This window comes from Urocampus carinirostris, chromosome 14, assembly GCF_059441175.1.
Source record: "Urocampus carinirostris isolate Australia breed hairy pipefish chromosome 14, RoL_Ucar_1.0, whole genome shotgun sequence".
In the NCBI taxonomy this organism is placed as follows: domain Eukaryota; kingdom Metazoa; phylum Chordata; class Actinopteri; order Syngnathiformes; family Syngnathidae; genus Urocampus; species Urocampus carinirostris.
Window position 1 is genome coordinate 4368338 of NC_142362.1, and position 16193 is coordinate 4384530.

At 38.5% G+C, this 16193-nt stretch overlaps 1 protein-coding gene and 1 pseudogene across 1 annotated transcript in view; both read right to left on the reverse strand.

Moving 5' to 3' along the window:
• Positions 1–1284: 1284 nt before the first annotated feature.
• Positions 1285–16193, reverse strand: part of stat4 (signal transducer and activator of transcription 4) — a 38592-nt gene continuing 23683 nt past the window's right edge. The window contains exons 16-22 of the mRNA XM_088352246.1: positions 15519–15568; positions 12807–12901; positions 9616–9752; positions 5697–5888; positions 4115–4160; positions 2850–2958; positions 1285–1448 (exon numbers count right to left, since the gene is read on the reverse strand). Of these exons, the coding sequence (XP_088208372.1) occupies positions 1425–1448; positions 2850–2958; positions 4115–4160; positions 5697–5888; positions 9616–9752; positions 12807–12901; positions 15519–15568 (653 nt within the window). The 3' untranslated portion in view covers positions 1285–1424. The remainder of the gene's footprint in view (positions 1449–2849; positions 2959–4114; positions 4161–5696; positions 5889–9615; positions 9753–12806; positions 12902–15518; positions 15569–16193) is intronic.
• Positions 13764–13897, reverse strand: LOC148352496 (U2 spliceosomal RNA; annotated as a pseudogene).

Sequence of the window (16193 nt, forward strand, 5' to 3'; positions counted from 1 at the left end):
TATTCTTAACGTGTGTTTGAAAGGACAGATCGGGGTCAAATATGATACCTAAATTTTTGACTGAGTCACTTTGGGTGATATTACATTTGTCAATGTTAAGAGCCTTTTTTGAGAACAAGTCACAGCATTTAGATGGACCAATAACTAACATTTGGGTCTTTTCAGAGTTAAGGCGCAAGAAGTTGACATCCATTCTTTTATCTCAGTAAGGCAGGCCTCCAAATTTCCACAGTTAAGTGTGGCAGATTCTTCCATCGGAAAATATAGTTGAGTGTCATCTGCAAAGCAATCGAAACTGATATTATACTTACGAATAATATCACCTCATGGAAGCATGTAAATGCTGAAAAGAAGGGGGCCAAGTATTGAACCCTGCGGAACACCACAGGTAACACTAAAGGGCTCAGATGTAATTTCACCATATTTAACACAGTGCGTCCTACCTGAGAGGTAGGATCTGAACCATAAGAGAACGGTTCCTGAGAGACCAATCCATTTTTCCAACCGGTCTCGTAAGATTTTATGGTCCACAGTGTCAAAGGCAGCACTAACATCCATCAGCAGCAAGAGTGATGAAGCGCCGGAGTCTATTGCCAGTAAAAGATAATTGGTTACTTTAATCAGGACTGTCTCAGTAGAGTGGTTAGCCCTGAATCCTGATTGCATAGATTCAAAAAGATTGTTCTCGGATATAAAATCATTCAACTGCTGCGCCACAACTTTTTCAAGTACTTTAGAAAGAAACGGTAGGTTTGGCACAGGTCTACTGTGTATGTATGGTTTAAAGTCTATAAAACACTGCAATTCTTAAATTATTCTTTCACTTGTGGGAGCAACACTTCATTTAAATAAAATCGAAATTGTCAGCTTGTTAAAATTATGCATTTGGTATCGTTATTAACAATATTCATTTTTCTTTTTTAATCTTTGCAAAAACAAAAAAACACAAGTGAATAGGTTATTTCGTAACACAGACGTAGTCTCTAACAGCTTTCCTTTTTGTTTTTATCTAATCTTATTTCAATATCTATAAAGTAGAAATAAAACGGGTACATTTGTTTAAACATTTTAATTCATTTGGAGATTTGTAGAAAATGACGTAAGGACCGAAACCAAACGTCAACTACTCAGTAAGCCCGACATCTGTTGGTAAAACGAAGTACTGCACCCATACTTTTTATTTCTGTGTTTTGTTTGATTACATTTGTTACACAAATAGCGTGTCATTTTGAATTGTTTGGTACAGATTCGATTCATTAACGTCAAATTAAACCTACACCTGAATTGAGAGTACACTCACAATAATAGTTTTATTCAGCCACAAACACTAAAATCACAATAAACACAAATAATTAGCAAACGTTTACAGGAGAGGGTTTTCAGTATATGGAATTGTATTCTCTAAGTTCTTCTTGTCAAACGCTTCAAGGTGAAAATGGAGAGCCCATCTGGAAAGTAAACAAGTGCAAAGAACACAATTAGGATAAGATGAGAATCATGAGATTCAAACACCTTTAAATTGCGCACCGTATAATTAAGTAAGTGTGAAATAATTCGCCACTAGATGTCGTTGTAGCTTAGAATAAAGCTGAAGTGTTTGCATTCAAAGGAAACAACCTTCGGATGTCCAAAGACAAAATTCCTATATTTTGTCACGTGATGAATTAAAAACTGGCAACGGAACATGAAGGGAAAAACCAGCGTGCGAAACACCCGGAGCAGCTTAAAGAGCGAATAGCTGGAGTTGGTCAAATCTGCTGTAAGCAGCTATCTCTAACAGCTGAAGCTACGAAAAAAGCCAGTAGAAGACTGCAGAATCAAGCTTTATTTACAATGAGTAAATTAAGTACCAGCAGCAAGCTATTACCTGCAGCCAAGTGGCTCACATGAGTGGCTAGAGAAGGAAACAGTGGAAAAGAATATTGAAGACGCCTGAACCACTGAACTCGCCGACGTTCGCTTGCATGACCGGCTGTGGAAGGCGAGCAGGATGAACACGGGACGCTAACAGTAAGAAGAGCATCTAGGCTGCAGTACCCGGCTAGAGAAGGATAAAGTGAAAAAAATAGGAAAGATGTTTGAATCAGTGCACCCGGCAATGCTCGCTTGCATAAGTATCTATGGTAGGGGGAGTGAAAATAAAGGAAGGATTAAGCAGCAGTCAACAATAACAATAGCAACAGGCGGCAAGCAATAGCCCGCAGCTAAGTGGCTAAAATGAGTGGCTAGAGAAGGAGAGAGATGGGGGGAAAATGCCTCAATCGTGGCCAGTGGGAAATAAGAGCAAATAACAATAACGGCTAGCAGAAAGGGGGAGCCTGTAGCCTAGGTACTAACATGAGTCGCTAGAGAAGGAAACAGTTAATAAAAGGGTAAGATGAATGAGGGCACTCGGCAACGTTTGCTTGCATGAGTTGCTATGGAAGTGAAATTGAAGGAAGGACGAAACAGCAGTCAACAATACCAACTAGTGGCAAGCCGTAGCCCGCAGCCAAGTGGCTAAAATGATTGGCTAGAAAAGGAAACAATAGAACAAAACTAAGAGATTCCTGATTGTGGGACTCGCCAGCTTCGGAAGGCAAGTGACACTGAAGAATCAACACTAACAACACGCTAACAATAAAAATAGCAGCTATTGGCAAGTAATTACATGCAGCAACCTGACTAACATGAGTAGATAGAAAAGGAAACAGTGAAAAAAAAGTGAAAGATGCCTGTATGACGTGACTAAGTGACCATCACATGTATTTGCTTATCATATGAATCAATAGTCTTATACTCCAACGCATCAAGTAATTTCAGACCACTAGGGGTGGCTATATAAAACACACTGTCCCTTTAAGACTCACCACATCCATTTGGAAGCAGAGTGTATGGTTAAGCATGTCAAACTCTCCCGGGCTCATCAGAGGCCCGGGCGAATCGCAAGGAGACAACGAGGCGCTCGAATCCGAGATGCTGTGGAAGACAAATAAACAAATGTATATATATATATATATATATATATATATATATATATATATATATATATATATATATATACTGTATGTATATACCGTATTTTCCGCACTATAGGGCGCACCCCAAAAAAATAGTTTTTGGTCCTATATCTTCCATACATAAGGCGCACCGGATTATAAGGCGCTACAATGGGACGTGGACAAAACAGTCAAATAGTTCAGTCCAAATTATTACCCCTTTAACATTCCGAAAGCTTGCAAAGAAGCAAATATGCGGATGCGGTGTCCGTACGATGTCACTCAAATGCATCGTTCCAAATATCATTCGGAAGGTTAAAGTCTTGGGATTCAAGAAATGCCAACCATTCCTTAGTTTCTATTTTCTTTTTGCTCGCAACTTTACTGTGCATATGACAATAAACACTTGGAATTGAGTTTAATTTAAAAAAAAGACCCATCACAGAAACATCGATATCACGCTTTGTTTTGTCCCTTTAGCCTATGCAAGCCTGTAAATACAGGGATCAGAATGGAGATTTTCATTTTCAGCTGAAATAGCCGGGGTCCAGGAATAAAGCAGGGTGGAGCACCACCTCCGAATAACTTTAGCCAATAGTGATCGATTCAACTGATGATTGACACATCTTTTTCGGCCAATTGCAGGGTTTGTTTTGCACCTTTAGCCTATACGAGCCTGTAAATGATAAAAGGGATCCGCCCCCTTTACCTCTGAATAACTTTAGCCAATAGTGATCGATTCAAATGATTGACACATTGGTTAGCCAATGAAACGCCGGTATATAAATCCCAGCATACACAGCGGACTACTCGCGTTCGGGGGAAAATCGAGTCGGCGGCTGCTTGCATTAGTTGCAAGACTTTGCGACTTAATATTGATCCACATATAAGGCGCACTGTATTATAAGGCGCATGGTCAGCTTTTAAAAAAAATTAAGACTTTTAGGTGAGCCTTATAGAGCGGAAAATACGGTATATATATATATATATATATATATATATATATATATATATGTATGTGTATATAGTGTTGGTATTTTTGGTGCCAGGTTTGTCCCATTTTCCCGTTCAGCTACCCAGGTGTCCTTAGGGATTCTGAGTGCCATCTAGTGGTGTACAAACAGAATGCGACTCACCGTATTTCAGAGCAGGGAATGAGGGTGGACGGGATGTACAATTGGACTGGAAAACAGACAAAAACGGACAAATTGATGGAAAGTAAAACACAAAACAATAAAATACTAAAACGCAAGATTCAATTACCTTTTAATGGACAAATTCAAGCACTTTTTCAATTTTACAAGTACTTCCAAAGGAAGAAATCTAGAGCTGATCAAACAGACCTTGTTTTGTTGTTGACCATGATGACTAAAAAAAGTCGCTATCTATCTGCTAGCACATACTTTGTGCTATTTTGAGCAGTCCTCATTTATTCTCCACAGTCTTTTTGTGTCAATGGGTTGCTATAAACTGACATGAATTCTGCCATTTCGTTTCAACAATGCACGAGCAGCTTGGCTTCGTCACACTTGTTTACAAACATGGAAAAGGTTCTATTGGTTCTGGGTAATAATGGAGTTCAATACAGAGGACAAAAAAAGAAAGTGCTGTATGTATGAAAAGCAGGAAAATAAGCCAAATTCGGACTAATTACTAAGTAAGTTACTAATTACTGAGTAATTTGGTGTATAATATTTTATATTACAGACGCTCCCCTACTTACGATAATTCAACTCACGAAAAAAGGTAGATACGAACATTTTTTTCAGGATGTCGAAAAATATCCGGACATTTCTGTAAGTTAGATTTTGTATTGTGTGTACCTTTGTCCAAGTACAGGACATTACTGTAGTGCTTCTCTCCGCCACTACTGGCGTGTGGCGCTGTGAGAAGTCACACAGCATTCACCGAAGAAGAAATCCGCTTCCTCTTCCTAGTTCGTGTGTAAGCATTCTAGATTGTATCTCCAGCGCGCTAAGAACTTTGACATTTTTATTGTTTGATATCTCCTGAATCCATTCAATATGGTTGGTGTAAAGTGTAACGAAGAGGCGATCTGTTTGATTTGAAATGAAAGTGGAATAAGAAAGCTTAATGCGGTTGAGAAAATGGTTGGATGGCTTTTTTTCGGCCACTTTCTACCACGAAGGAGGAACTCTTGAAGCTCATCTTCCAAAAGTAAGTTAGACTTCACTTTATTTATCTTTATAGAGCATATTATTTTATGAAATGTTTATTTTTTTAGTACAAAACAATACAAGTTCCTTATATAAGCGTTAAACATACTTATATAAACCTGAAACATATAAAATATAGCACTAGAGCAACTTACGAACAAATTCAACTTACGTCCGGAATCTTGTTCGTAAGTAGGGCATTGTCTGTATATTGATAATATATCATTAAAAAAACAAATTCAGTTTTTTAAATAAAGCTGTCCTTTTGGGTGCGAACCAATAGGGGGCGGTGACGCTTCAAATGACAACGCCATAATGACAAGCTACCAGAGCAGGCGTGTTGGCGTCATTTTTACACACTTAAAAAAAACAAAACGAAAAAAACTTCATTTATTGCATGGTCTCTAGAGTCATACTGCCAAAACACATGGTAATGGCAACAATTTCAAGCACTTCACCCTGACCTTGAAAACCCAACAATAAAATTCAAGCATTTTCAAGGCTTTCAAGCACCCGTACGAACCCTGAAAACAAGTCTTACTTTTGCTAGGCAGGTTGCTGTAATGTGGTCCGAACGCTCGGTCTTTGGGGATGTCGGGGTAGAGGAACTTGAGGGGGCTTTTGGGGACCTCTCCCTCCGAGATCACCTTGTAGTCTCGGATAATATCGGGAAAGTGAAGGGCGCTCAGGCTTTTCTTGGTGTACGGCTCCACTGAGATTATAGTTGCCTCGCCTGGTGCCCGAAAAAAAAGAAAGAAAAAAGAAAATCTTAAAGGGACAGTGTGTTTGATTTAACCACTAAAGTTCAAGTATCTTCAAGCAACTCTATTTTAAGTAACTTGAACTATCAAAAAGTAACTCAATTCATAAATCACTTGGAGTATCTTTTAGTAACTATTTTAAGTAACTGAGTATATTTAAATCCCTCAATTGATAAGTAACTCAAAGTATCTTTAAGCAACTCTATTTTAAGTAACTTGAACTATCAAAAAGTAACTTAATTCATAAATCACTTGGAGTATCTTTAAGTAACTTTAAGTATCTTTAAATACCTCAATTGATAAGTAACTCGAAGTATCTTGAAGCAACTCTATTTTAAGTGGCTTAAAGTATCTTTAAATAACTCAATTTTTGAGTAACTTGAAGTATCTTTAAGCAACTCTATTTTAAGTAACTTGAACTATCAAAAAGTAACTCAATTCATAAATCACTTGGAGTATCTTTAAGTAACTATTTTATGTAACTGAGTATATTTAAATCCCTCAATTGATAAGTAACTCGAAGTATCTTGAAGCAACTCTATTTTAAGTGGCTTAAAGTATCTTTAAATAACCCAATTTTTGAGTAACTTGAATTATCTTTAAGTAACTCTATTCTAAGTAGTTGAACTATAAAAAAGTAATTCAATTCATAAATCACTTGGAGTATCTTTAAGTAACTATTTTGAGTAACTTTAAGTATCTTTAAATACCTCAATTGATAAGTAACTAGTTGGTAATCCTGACCACCAACTATTTAAGTAACTAAGTATCTCCAAGTATCTTCAAGTAACTATTGTCAAGCAACGTGAAGTATGTTTAAGTTACTCTATTTTTAAGTAACTTTAAGTATCTCTAAGCAACTCTATTTTTAAGTAAGTCAAAGTTTCTTTAGTAACTAAGTAACTATGTATATTTTGGTTATTATATTTATAAGTAACTGTAAGTATCTCTAAGAAACTAGATTTGTAAGTAACTCAAAGTATCTTTATGTAACTCTCTTTTCTTTTTAAGTAACTTAAAGTATCATGAGGCAACTTTGTTTTTAGGTAACTCTAAACATCTGCAAGTATCTTCAAGTAACTCTATTTTTAAGTAACTCTAAGTACCTGTAAGTATCTTTAAGCAACTCAAATTTTAAGGTACTCCTAGTCACTCTATTTTTAAGTATATTGAGTTATCTTTAGGAAACTATTTTTAAGAGGCTAAGTATGTTTAAGTAACTGTATTTTTAAGTACCTCTCAGTATATTTAACAATCTTTAAGTAATTGTATTTTAAAGTGACAAAGTGTTTTAAAAAAATCAGGAATGAAAACCTCTTCCCTTTCAGAGATATATATATATACTGGACTGTCTCAGAAAATTAGAATATTGTGATAAAGTTCTTTATTTTCTGTAATGCAATTAAAAAAACAAAAATGTCATACATTCTGGATTCATTACACATCAACTGAACTATTTCAAGCCTTTTATTATTTTAATATTGCTGAATTTGGCTTACAGCTTAAGAAAACTCAAAAATCCTATCTCAAAATATTAGAATATCATGAAAAAGTATACAAGTAGGCTACTCAACTAATCACCTGAATCATCTAATTAACTCGAAAACACCTTGCGAGGGTTTCCTGAGCCTTAAAAACACTCAGCTTGGTTCAGTAAACTAAATCACTGCTGATCTGACTGCTGTCCAGAGGACCATCATTGATACCCTCCATCAGGAGGGTAAGACACAAAAATAAATTTCTCAAAGAGCAGGCTGTTCACAGAGTGCAGTTTCAAAGCATATCCACAAAAAGTCTGTTGGAAGGGAAAAATGTGGCCGGAAACGCTGCACAACCAAGAGAGATGACCGCAGCCTTAACAAAATTGTGACGAAGAGCCGCTTCCAGAATTTGAGGGAGCTTCAAAGACAGTGGGCTGAAGCTGGAGTCCAGGTATCAAAAGCCACAGTTCACAGACGTGTCCGGGAAATGGGCTACAATAGCCGTATTCCCATGGTCAAGCCACTTCTGAACTCAAGACAACGGAAGAAGCGTCTGACTTGGGCTATGGAGAAGAAGCACTGGACAGTTGCAGAGTGGTCCAAAGTCCTCTTTTCAGACGAAAGCAAGTTTTGCATTTCATTTGGAAGTCAAGGCGCCAGAGTCTGGAGAAAGGCTGGAGAAGAGCAAAATCCAAGTTGCTTGAAATCCAGTGTGAAGTTCCCACAGTCAGCAATGGTTTGGGGAGCCATGTCAGCTGCTGGTGTTGGTCCACTGTGTTTCATCAAGTCCAGAGTAAATGCAACTGTGTACCAAGAGATTTTAGAGCACTACATGCTTCCATCTGCTGAAAAGCTCTATGGAGATGAGTATTTCATTTTCCAGCATGATCTGGCACCTGCCCACAGTGCCAAAACCACCAGTAACTGGTGCACTGACCATGGCATCACTGTCCTTGATTGGCCTGCTAATTCCCCTGACCTGAACCCCATCGAGAATTTGTGGGGTATAGTTAAGAAGAAGATGAAAGACACCAGACCTACAAATGCAAATGAGCTGAAGGCCGCTATCGAAGCATCCTGGGCATCAATAACACCTCAGCAATGCCACAGGCTGATTGCCTCCATGCCACGCCGGATTGATGCAGTAATCCGTGCAAAAGGATTCCCAACCAAGTACTGAGTGCATCAATGGACACTTTCAAATGTTTGATTTAGTTTTGCTGTTATAAAATTATTTTTTTTACTTGGTCTGAGGAAGTATTCTAATATTTTGAGATAGGATTTTTGTGTTTTTTAGCTGTAAGCCAAAATCAGCAATATTCAAATAATAAAAGGCTTGAAATAGTTCAGTTGATGTGTAATGAATCTAGAATGTATGACATTTTTGTTTTTTTAATTGCATTACAGAAAATAAAGAACTTTATCACAATATTCTAATTTTCTGAGACAGTCCAGTATATATATATATATATATATATATATATATATATATATATATATAGTCATGGTTGCCATGCCGCCGAAATGGCCCCGCCCGTGTGTGTCACGGTTGCCATGGTGCCCAATTGGCCCCGCCCGTGTGACGCCAGCTGAGGCTCGTTGAGAGATTGACTTTCTGTTTCTATAAAGCTTAGCGCTCTTTTGCTTCAGGAGTCAGCCCGTCAAACGAACCTCTGCCCCACAAGATGTGGGTTCTGACTCTGTCCTGTTTTCCTGTGATATCTCCAGTCCGGTAATTTTCCCGTTTATTGTTGTCCTGTTTAATTTCGGGTTCCAGTTTAGTTTCCGTCTGTTTTTGTCCTGTTTATTATTTTCTCCAGTTTTTGTTCCCGTCTAGTTTCTCCTGTTAATTTTCAATATCTTGATCCGTTATCTATCCGGTATCGACTCCATCTGTCCGATATCAACTCGGGCAATTGGATTCGGTCTCGTTGGTCTCTGGCTACCTGTCCTTCCACGCCAGACCGGCTTCCTAACGTGCATGACTCATTTCCCGTCAAATAAAAAGCTTGTGTGAGAACGTCACGCGTTTGGGTCCTGATCGTGTTCTGGTTATATGAGGATTGATTCGAAAGTCTTTCTCCGAAAGGTGCACGTTTACATGATAGTTTATGTATTTTTGAAAGTATTCTTAAATCAATACATCATTTTTACCAGGGTGCTGAATAATACACACTGTCCCTTTAAGAAAGTGTCAGGGTATATTTTGCGGGCTCACCGTTGTGTTGGCGTTGCACCCACGTGAATGTGATGCCTCCTTGATGGCTTTCGCTGAAGCGCAAAAGGAAAGTGCCCGATTCTTTATCCTGCAACAGAGCGCGCTCCTTTTCTTTGCTTACAAAACCCATAATCAAGCTATAAAGACCAAGACAAGAGAAGAAAAAAGGAAAGAAACATGACAACTTGCTCCTAAAAGACAGTTAACTTACAGTATTTGACTATTATGTTGTATGATGCTAATAAATGCTAGCATAGTACCTTGCAAAAATATATCGGGTATTACTGTCGTGCGTTTTAAACACTAACAGACTGAGAATTTCTTCCTCATGCCATGAGGCTCTTTAACTCCACCCGGGGGAGTAAAAGCCCACATTAAACCCCACCCCCACATTTGCATATTACCTGATTTTTATTACAGTGTGTATTTTCCGTAGCACTATTTAAATACTCTATATCAGGGGTGTCAAACTCATTTGAACTCGGGGGCCACACGATAGAACAAACATTCTGTCGGGGGCCGGACTAGTAAATTCAAGAGAAAGAAAAAGAGAGATGATGAAATAAGAAAAAGAGGGAGGGAAAAGGAGAGAGGGCGGGACAAAGAAAGAGAGGGAGGGAGAGAGCGTGAGAAACAAAAGAGATAACAAGAGAAGTCGTGAGAGAGGGGGAAAGAAAGTGAGCCGAAGAAAGAAATCCAAAGAGAAATAAAAAGACAAGGAGAGAAAAGGGGAAAAAAGCGCGAAGGGAAGGAAGAGAGAAAGAGAAAAGGAAAAAAGGAAGTTAGAGCAAAATAAGTTAAAAAGACAGAGAGAGAAAGACAAAGAGCAACTTCTGTCTTTCTATTTCTCTTTGGATTTCTCACGCTCTCTCCCTCCCTCTCTCTCTTTGTCCCACCCTCTCTCCTTTTCTCCCCCTTTCTCTTATTCCTTTATCTCTCTTTTTCTTTCTCTTTAATCAACTAGTCCGGCCCGACAGAATGTTTGTTCTATCGTGTGGCCCCCGAGTTCAAATGAGTTTGACATCCCTGGTGTAAAGTGTAAAGAAGAGGTAAGCCATTTTTTTTCTAGATGAAAGTGAAACAAGAAAGTTTGATGTGGTTGAGAAAATGGTTGGATCGCTTTTTTTTCGTCCACTTTCTCTCACATAGGAGAAATTCACCTAAATCTTGAAGCCCATCTTCCAAAAGTAAGTTAAACTTCACTTTATTTATCTTTATAGAGCATATTATTTTATGAAATGTCTATTTTTTAGTACAAAATAATACAGGTTACGTATACAAGCCTTAAACATACTTATATAAACCTTGAACGTACAAAATATAGCACTGAAGCAACTTACCAACAAATCTCGTTCGTAAGTAGGGCAGCGCCTGTCTATTAGTGCATTGATTGACCAATCGAATGATGTAGCTGACCAAAATCGCAAAACATCACAGGCAACGGGAATCGAACCGAGGTCGCAGTGTTGAGCACACCAAAGCCTAACCACTAGACCACAAGTGATACAGATGACATATGTCAGAGATCCACATTATTAAGACTATTTGGTGGCTATATTTGCACAGATAAAATACATGTATATAGTTTAATTCTACATGATGATGGCAGAAAACAACTTACGTCCTGGATGCAGTCCAAACAGAGAGAGGGAGTGGTTTATTTTACGTCAGAGAAATCAGTACACACAAGAACATGACTTCAAAATAAAAGAATACAAGATTGATAAACGTACAAGAGATATAATTACACTCATTGATGAAACGTTACTTTATGTGTGTGTGTGTATGAGAAACATTGTTTTTATATTTAGTAATATAAAAACAAGCTAATTACCTTGAGACAGAAATTCAAGAGATTTACATTGAAAACCTGACACATAAGAAGAATCACTAGATCAATCTCGTTATCACATTTTTTACTCATGGTACCAGAAATGAATGTTAGAGATTGGAGAAAACAGAAAGTCGGACCGAAAGACATCTGTATCACTCGTGGTCTAGTGGTAAAGTGTCAGCAATAAGCCGTGACCCAGGTTTGATTCCCAATGCATTGCACAAAAATGGTCGTAAACCCTTAAACCTTGTGTAGTAACACACACGCAGAAATACTGCATGCATTTCCAATCGTTTCCACTGTATTTTGCAGTATATAAGGCGCACTTTCAAATTTCTGGCCAATTTGGGGTTTTTAGGTGTAATTTATTGTCCAGATAATACAGTGTATATAATATAAAGTATATACATACATACATACACATGTATAGAGTGTCAAAAACACACAACAGTTATATATATATATAGTTATATATATTTTAGCAAGGTACTGTAGTAGCATTTAATTGTCATGCTGCACTTCCAATTTATTTGCCATATTTTCTGATTTTTCAGGCGCACTGGTTTGCAATATCAGAGTCAAATATTGTACATACATTATATATATATTATATATGCACATACTGTACATACATACAGTGGTACCTCTACTTACGAATATCTCTACATACGAAAGTAATCCGGTGCGCATGCGCCTCCCAGCATGCTTTTTCCGTCACCGCCACAGTTTAGGGTTCAGAGACGAGGAGGATGAGAGATCCCGGCAAGATAAGGGGATGAGGAGGATAGAGCTATCATTCAAAAAGCCTAAATTAAAGACATCTTAGCAAAATTCCATGAATTTGTGGAAAGGAATCACCAGGAAAACATGTGGAAAAGTTGGGCTATCGCTCATTACGATGTCTGCCTAGCACATTTTTGACAAATGGTCAAAAACTGGCAAAAGCAGATGTCGTTGGAGCAGTTTTTCAAGAAACACAAGTCAAAAAGCTAAATCAATATATATTTTTTTCAATTTCCTTTATTTTACATTATATGCCTCTCGTTTTATGTTTTATTGTGTGATAATCTTAACATGTATTTGTTTCATGTTCTGGTGCACTTTTATGATTTATTAAAAAAACCTAGACTTTTGCAGGGCTTGGAACGGATTAGGGCATTTACATTCAAAATGCGTCTCTACTTACGAAGTTTTCATGTTACGGAGCTACTCCCAGAAAAAAATTGATTCATTAGTTGAGGTACCACTGATATATATCTAAAATTTTGGAATGGAGTGAAGTAAATAAAATGTTTTTAAAAAATGTTCCGCGAAATAATAAATATCCTCCTGAATTTTCTAACTGCTGAAAGCTCACTTTTCGTTCCAGACAGGCAACAGGTGCTTCCGGATCAATTCTAGAATGGAGTCCAGCCAAATCCAGTAACTGAAAGTCTTTCCGGGAATATTTTCCTGAGGGGAACCGAAGAGAAAATCATTAAGAAAAAATAAAAATCTAATACACATATTTACCAGGAGCTAACAATAAACAGGTCTGTTTTTTTACACGATCGTTTGTTTTGGACCACTCCGTGCTTTGATTTCCTGTATTAAACACAGAGGCAGTAGACCCCCAGGATAACCCAGGTCGGTATTGCAAGATGAAATTGCTGAATAGCGGGGGATAGAAAACTGCTAGTTAGCTCCAGACCCCCAGTATCCTCCATAACACAAAAACGTATATACCGTAAATTCCGGACTATAAGCCGCTTTCCCAAACCTTCAACCCTGCGGCTTATTCAGTGATGCGGCCAATTTATGTAACTTTTCTAACGGCCGCCAGCGGCGCTCAGGTACAAAAGGTAAGATTTAGACCGGTGGAATATATGCGCTGAGGAAGACTGCAACGTCTTAGCTCGTGCACAAATTAAATTAGCGTAGACATATCCTCATCATGCAAATTGCTAAAAGAAAGGCACATGACGTAGCTTTCAAGCTATAAGCAAACGAGCAGTCCGATAAAGAAGGAAACAGCTACTGCATGTAAACTTCACTTAGCGAGCGTGTTGCTAGCGTGATTTTGAATAAGGGAGCGTGGGACGACATTTATATGACAAAGCCTCCTTCCCATACTGGGGAAGACGACTTTGATGACGTCAGTTATAAGGAGGGGGGGGGGGGGGGGGTTTAAGGGTTATTGTTCTATCTTCGTTATTCATTATCCATTATCCGTTATCGGTCAGTTCATAATACGCTACAGAGCCTAGGAGCCGGGACACTTACTCTCAGCCAAAAGGCCAAGCTAAGGTCCTAGCCCTAGCCTTGCTGCGATCATTGCGAATGCACCGTTCCCGGAGGTACTGCAATACCGGGCCGATGCGTGGAGTGGACAGAGCAAGCTCTTATTCCATCTCCGAAATGCAAAAATCTAAGATCATGGCAAGAGGTACGGCCAAAAGGCCAAGCTAGCCCTAAAGCCTGGCCAAGCTAAGGAACTAGCATCAAGGGTGAAGGTGAGAACGGTTTACCGTGGTTTCTACATGTACGGTATGTTTATTTTAACAGATCCGTTGACTGTGTTGCGAGCGTGTTGCTAGTAGCGTTTTGCTACCCTTCACAGTCACGGTTTGGGATGAAAGTTATAATATTATTATTAAAGCTTTGAAAACTCTCTCGGTGTACCGTCTTTCTTTGTAAATATGTGTAACCATGTATAATATGTATTTGCAACTGTATATTTTTGTGATATGTTTTCCACCAGCGAATCAAAAACGGGGGCTGATGGGAAGTGGAGTAAAGGTGAGACGTGTTTGTGGACGCAGCGGACAATAGTGGATATATATTTTTCCCACCCCCACCCCTACCTTTGGAATAGAATTTTTTTTTCCCTTGGATTATTTTCAACGGGACCCGGACTCTGCAGGTTTGCATCAAATTTTGAGTACCGGTATCAATTTCCGTTTATTGTGCCGGCTGTGGTTTTTGGACTGTGTACTTTGTATTCAGATACAGTCGCGGGTCGGATTTGGGTTAATTTTGTGTTTGTATCACATATTTTAGTGTGGTCGCATGCGGCTCGGTTATCCTCTTAAAATGTGGTGGGTGCATCTTATAATCAGGTGCGCTCTATAGTCCGGATTTTACGGTAGTAAGTACTGCCAGTGTAGAATATCCGTTTCTCTAATTAAATGTCATTTATAAATAAATGGGAAAATTACATTTGATTTCACATTAGTGACTTAAGCCGGTCAAGTGGAATAGCAGGTGGATGCAGAGGAGGGAAGAGACAACGTATTAAAACAAAAACTTCCACTTGCAAAGATTGTCATGACCTGAAAAGATTTCGGTGCTTTAATAAACTCCTTATTCTTAACTTCCTAAAAAAATCAAAATTAAAAAAGGATTGAAAAAAAATAAATGTTTATTTATTTCCTATTATAAAGGAAAATAAGAAAGGAAATGGAGTTATTACTACAGTACTACCTCTACATACGAGGATTATTTGTTCCAGGATCGTGCTCGTAGCTCAAATTGCTCGTGTAATGAGTACATTTTCCCCATATGAAATCATTAAAAATTGATTGATCCGTTCCTGACCTCCTAAAAGCGTCCAAGTTAACCCTAAAAAACACAGATTACTGATCACTAAAAACATATTGAAATAGTATTTAAACATAAAAAGTACAGTATTAAGATAAAATATATTTAACGAAATAAAACGCAAGTTTACTATAAGGTAGTCATTGAAACTAAAATGTATGTGTGTGGGGAATAGAAGAGAGACGATACATGAGCAATTACTGTACACTTAAAGTTACTGTAACTTTAAGTTACAGTAAGTTAAAGTTACTGTAAGTGTACACACAAAACATGTTACAACACAATTTCTTTTTTTCTTTATTTTTCTCAATTTCAGTTTTTATTTATCACTTTCTTTTGCCCTTTCCTAATCTTACTTTCTTCAAAATGTTATGGAACTACGTGGGGCGAGTATCATTAAAGAGAGCAGTAGCACGATAAGTTAAGATTTTTGTCCCAAATAAATCCCGTATATCAAAATGAAAGGTATGACTGTATTGTATATTCTTACCTTGGAAAACTTGGACCAGTGAACTAGGTCACTACCAGAAAAGTGAGGCCCTACAAAGCGTTAGAAACAAAAAAGAAAATATTAGCGTCTAAAGGGGTCACCATTGCCCATTGCCCTCACTTGGGCCCGCTCGTTTGGTGCCAGCTTTTGCTCATAGCCTGATTGGCTGCCCTCCTATTTAAACTCAGTGCTCTCATTCACTCCTTGTCCGTCAACGAACCTCTGCACTTGCAAGACGTACATTTTGACTCTGTCTGGTATCCTGCTCGTGTATTAATCCCGCCTGTCTCTTCCTGTCCGGTATCTTGCCTCAGCATCCGGTATAAATCCTGTCCGGTCCGGTATCTTTCTCCAGTATCCAGAATCGATCCCGTCTGTCTCGTCTTGTCCTGTATCTTGCTCCAGTATCCGGTATCGATCCCGCCTGTCTTGTCCTGTCCGGTATCCGGTATTGATCCCGTCTGTCTCGTCCTGTCCAGTTTCTTGCTCCAGTCTCCAGTATCCGGTATCGATCCCACCTGTCTCGTCCTGTATCTTGCTCCAGTATCGATCCCGCCTGTGTCGTCCTGTCCGGTATCTTGCCTCAGCATCCGGTATCGATCCTGCCTGTCTCGTCTTGTATCTTTCTCCAGTATCCGGAATCGATCCCGTCTGTCTCGTCCTGTTCAGTATCTT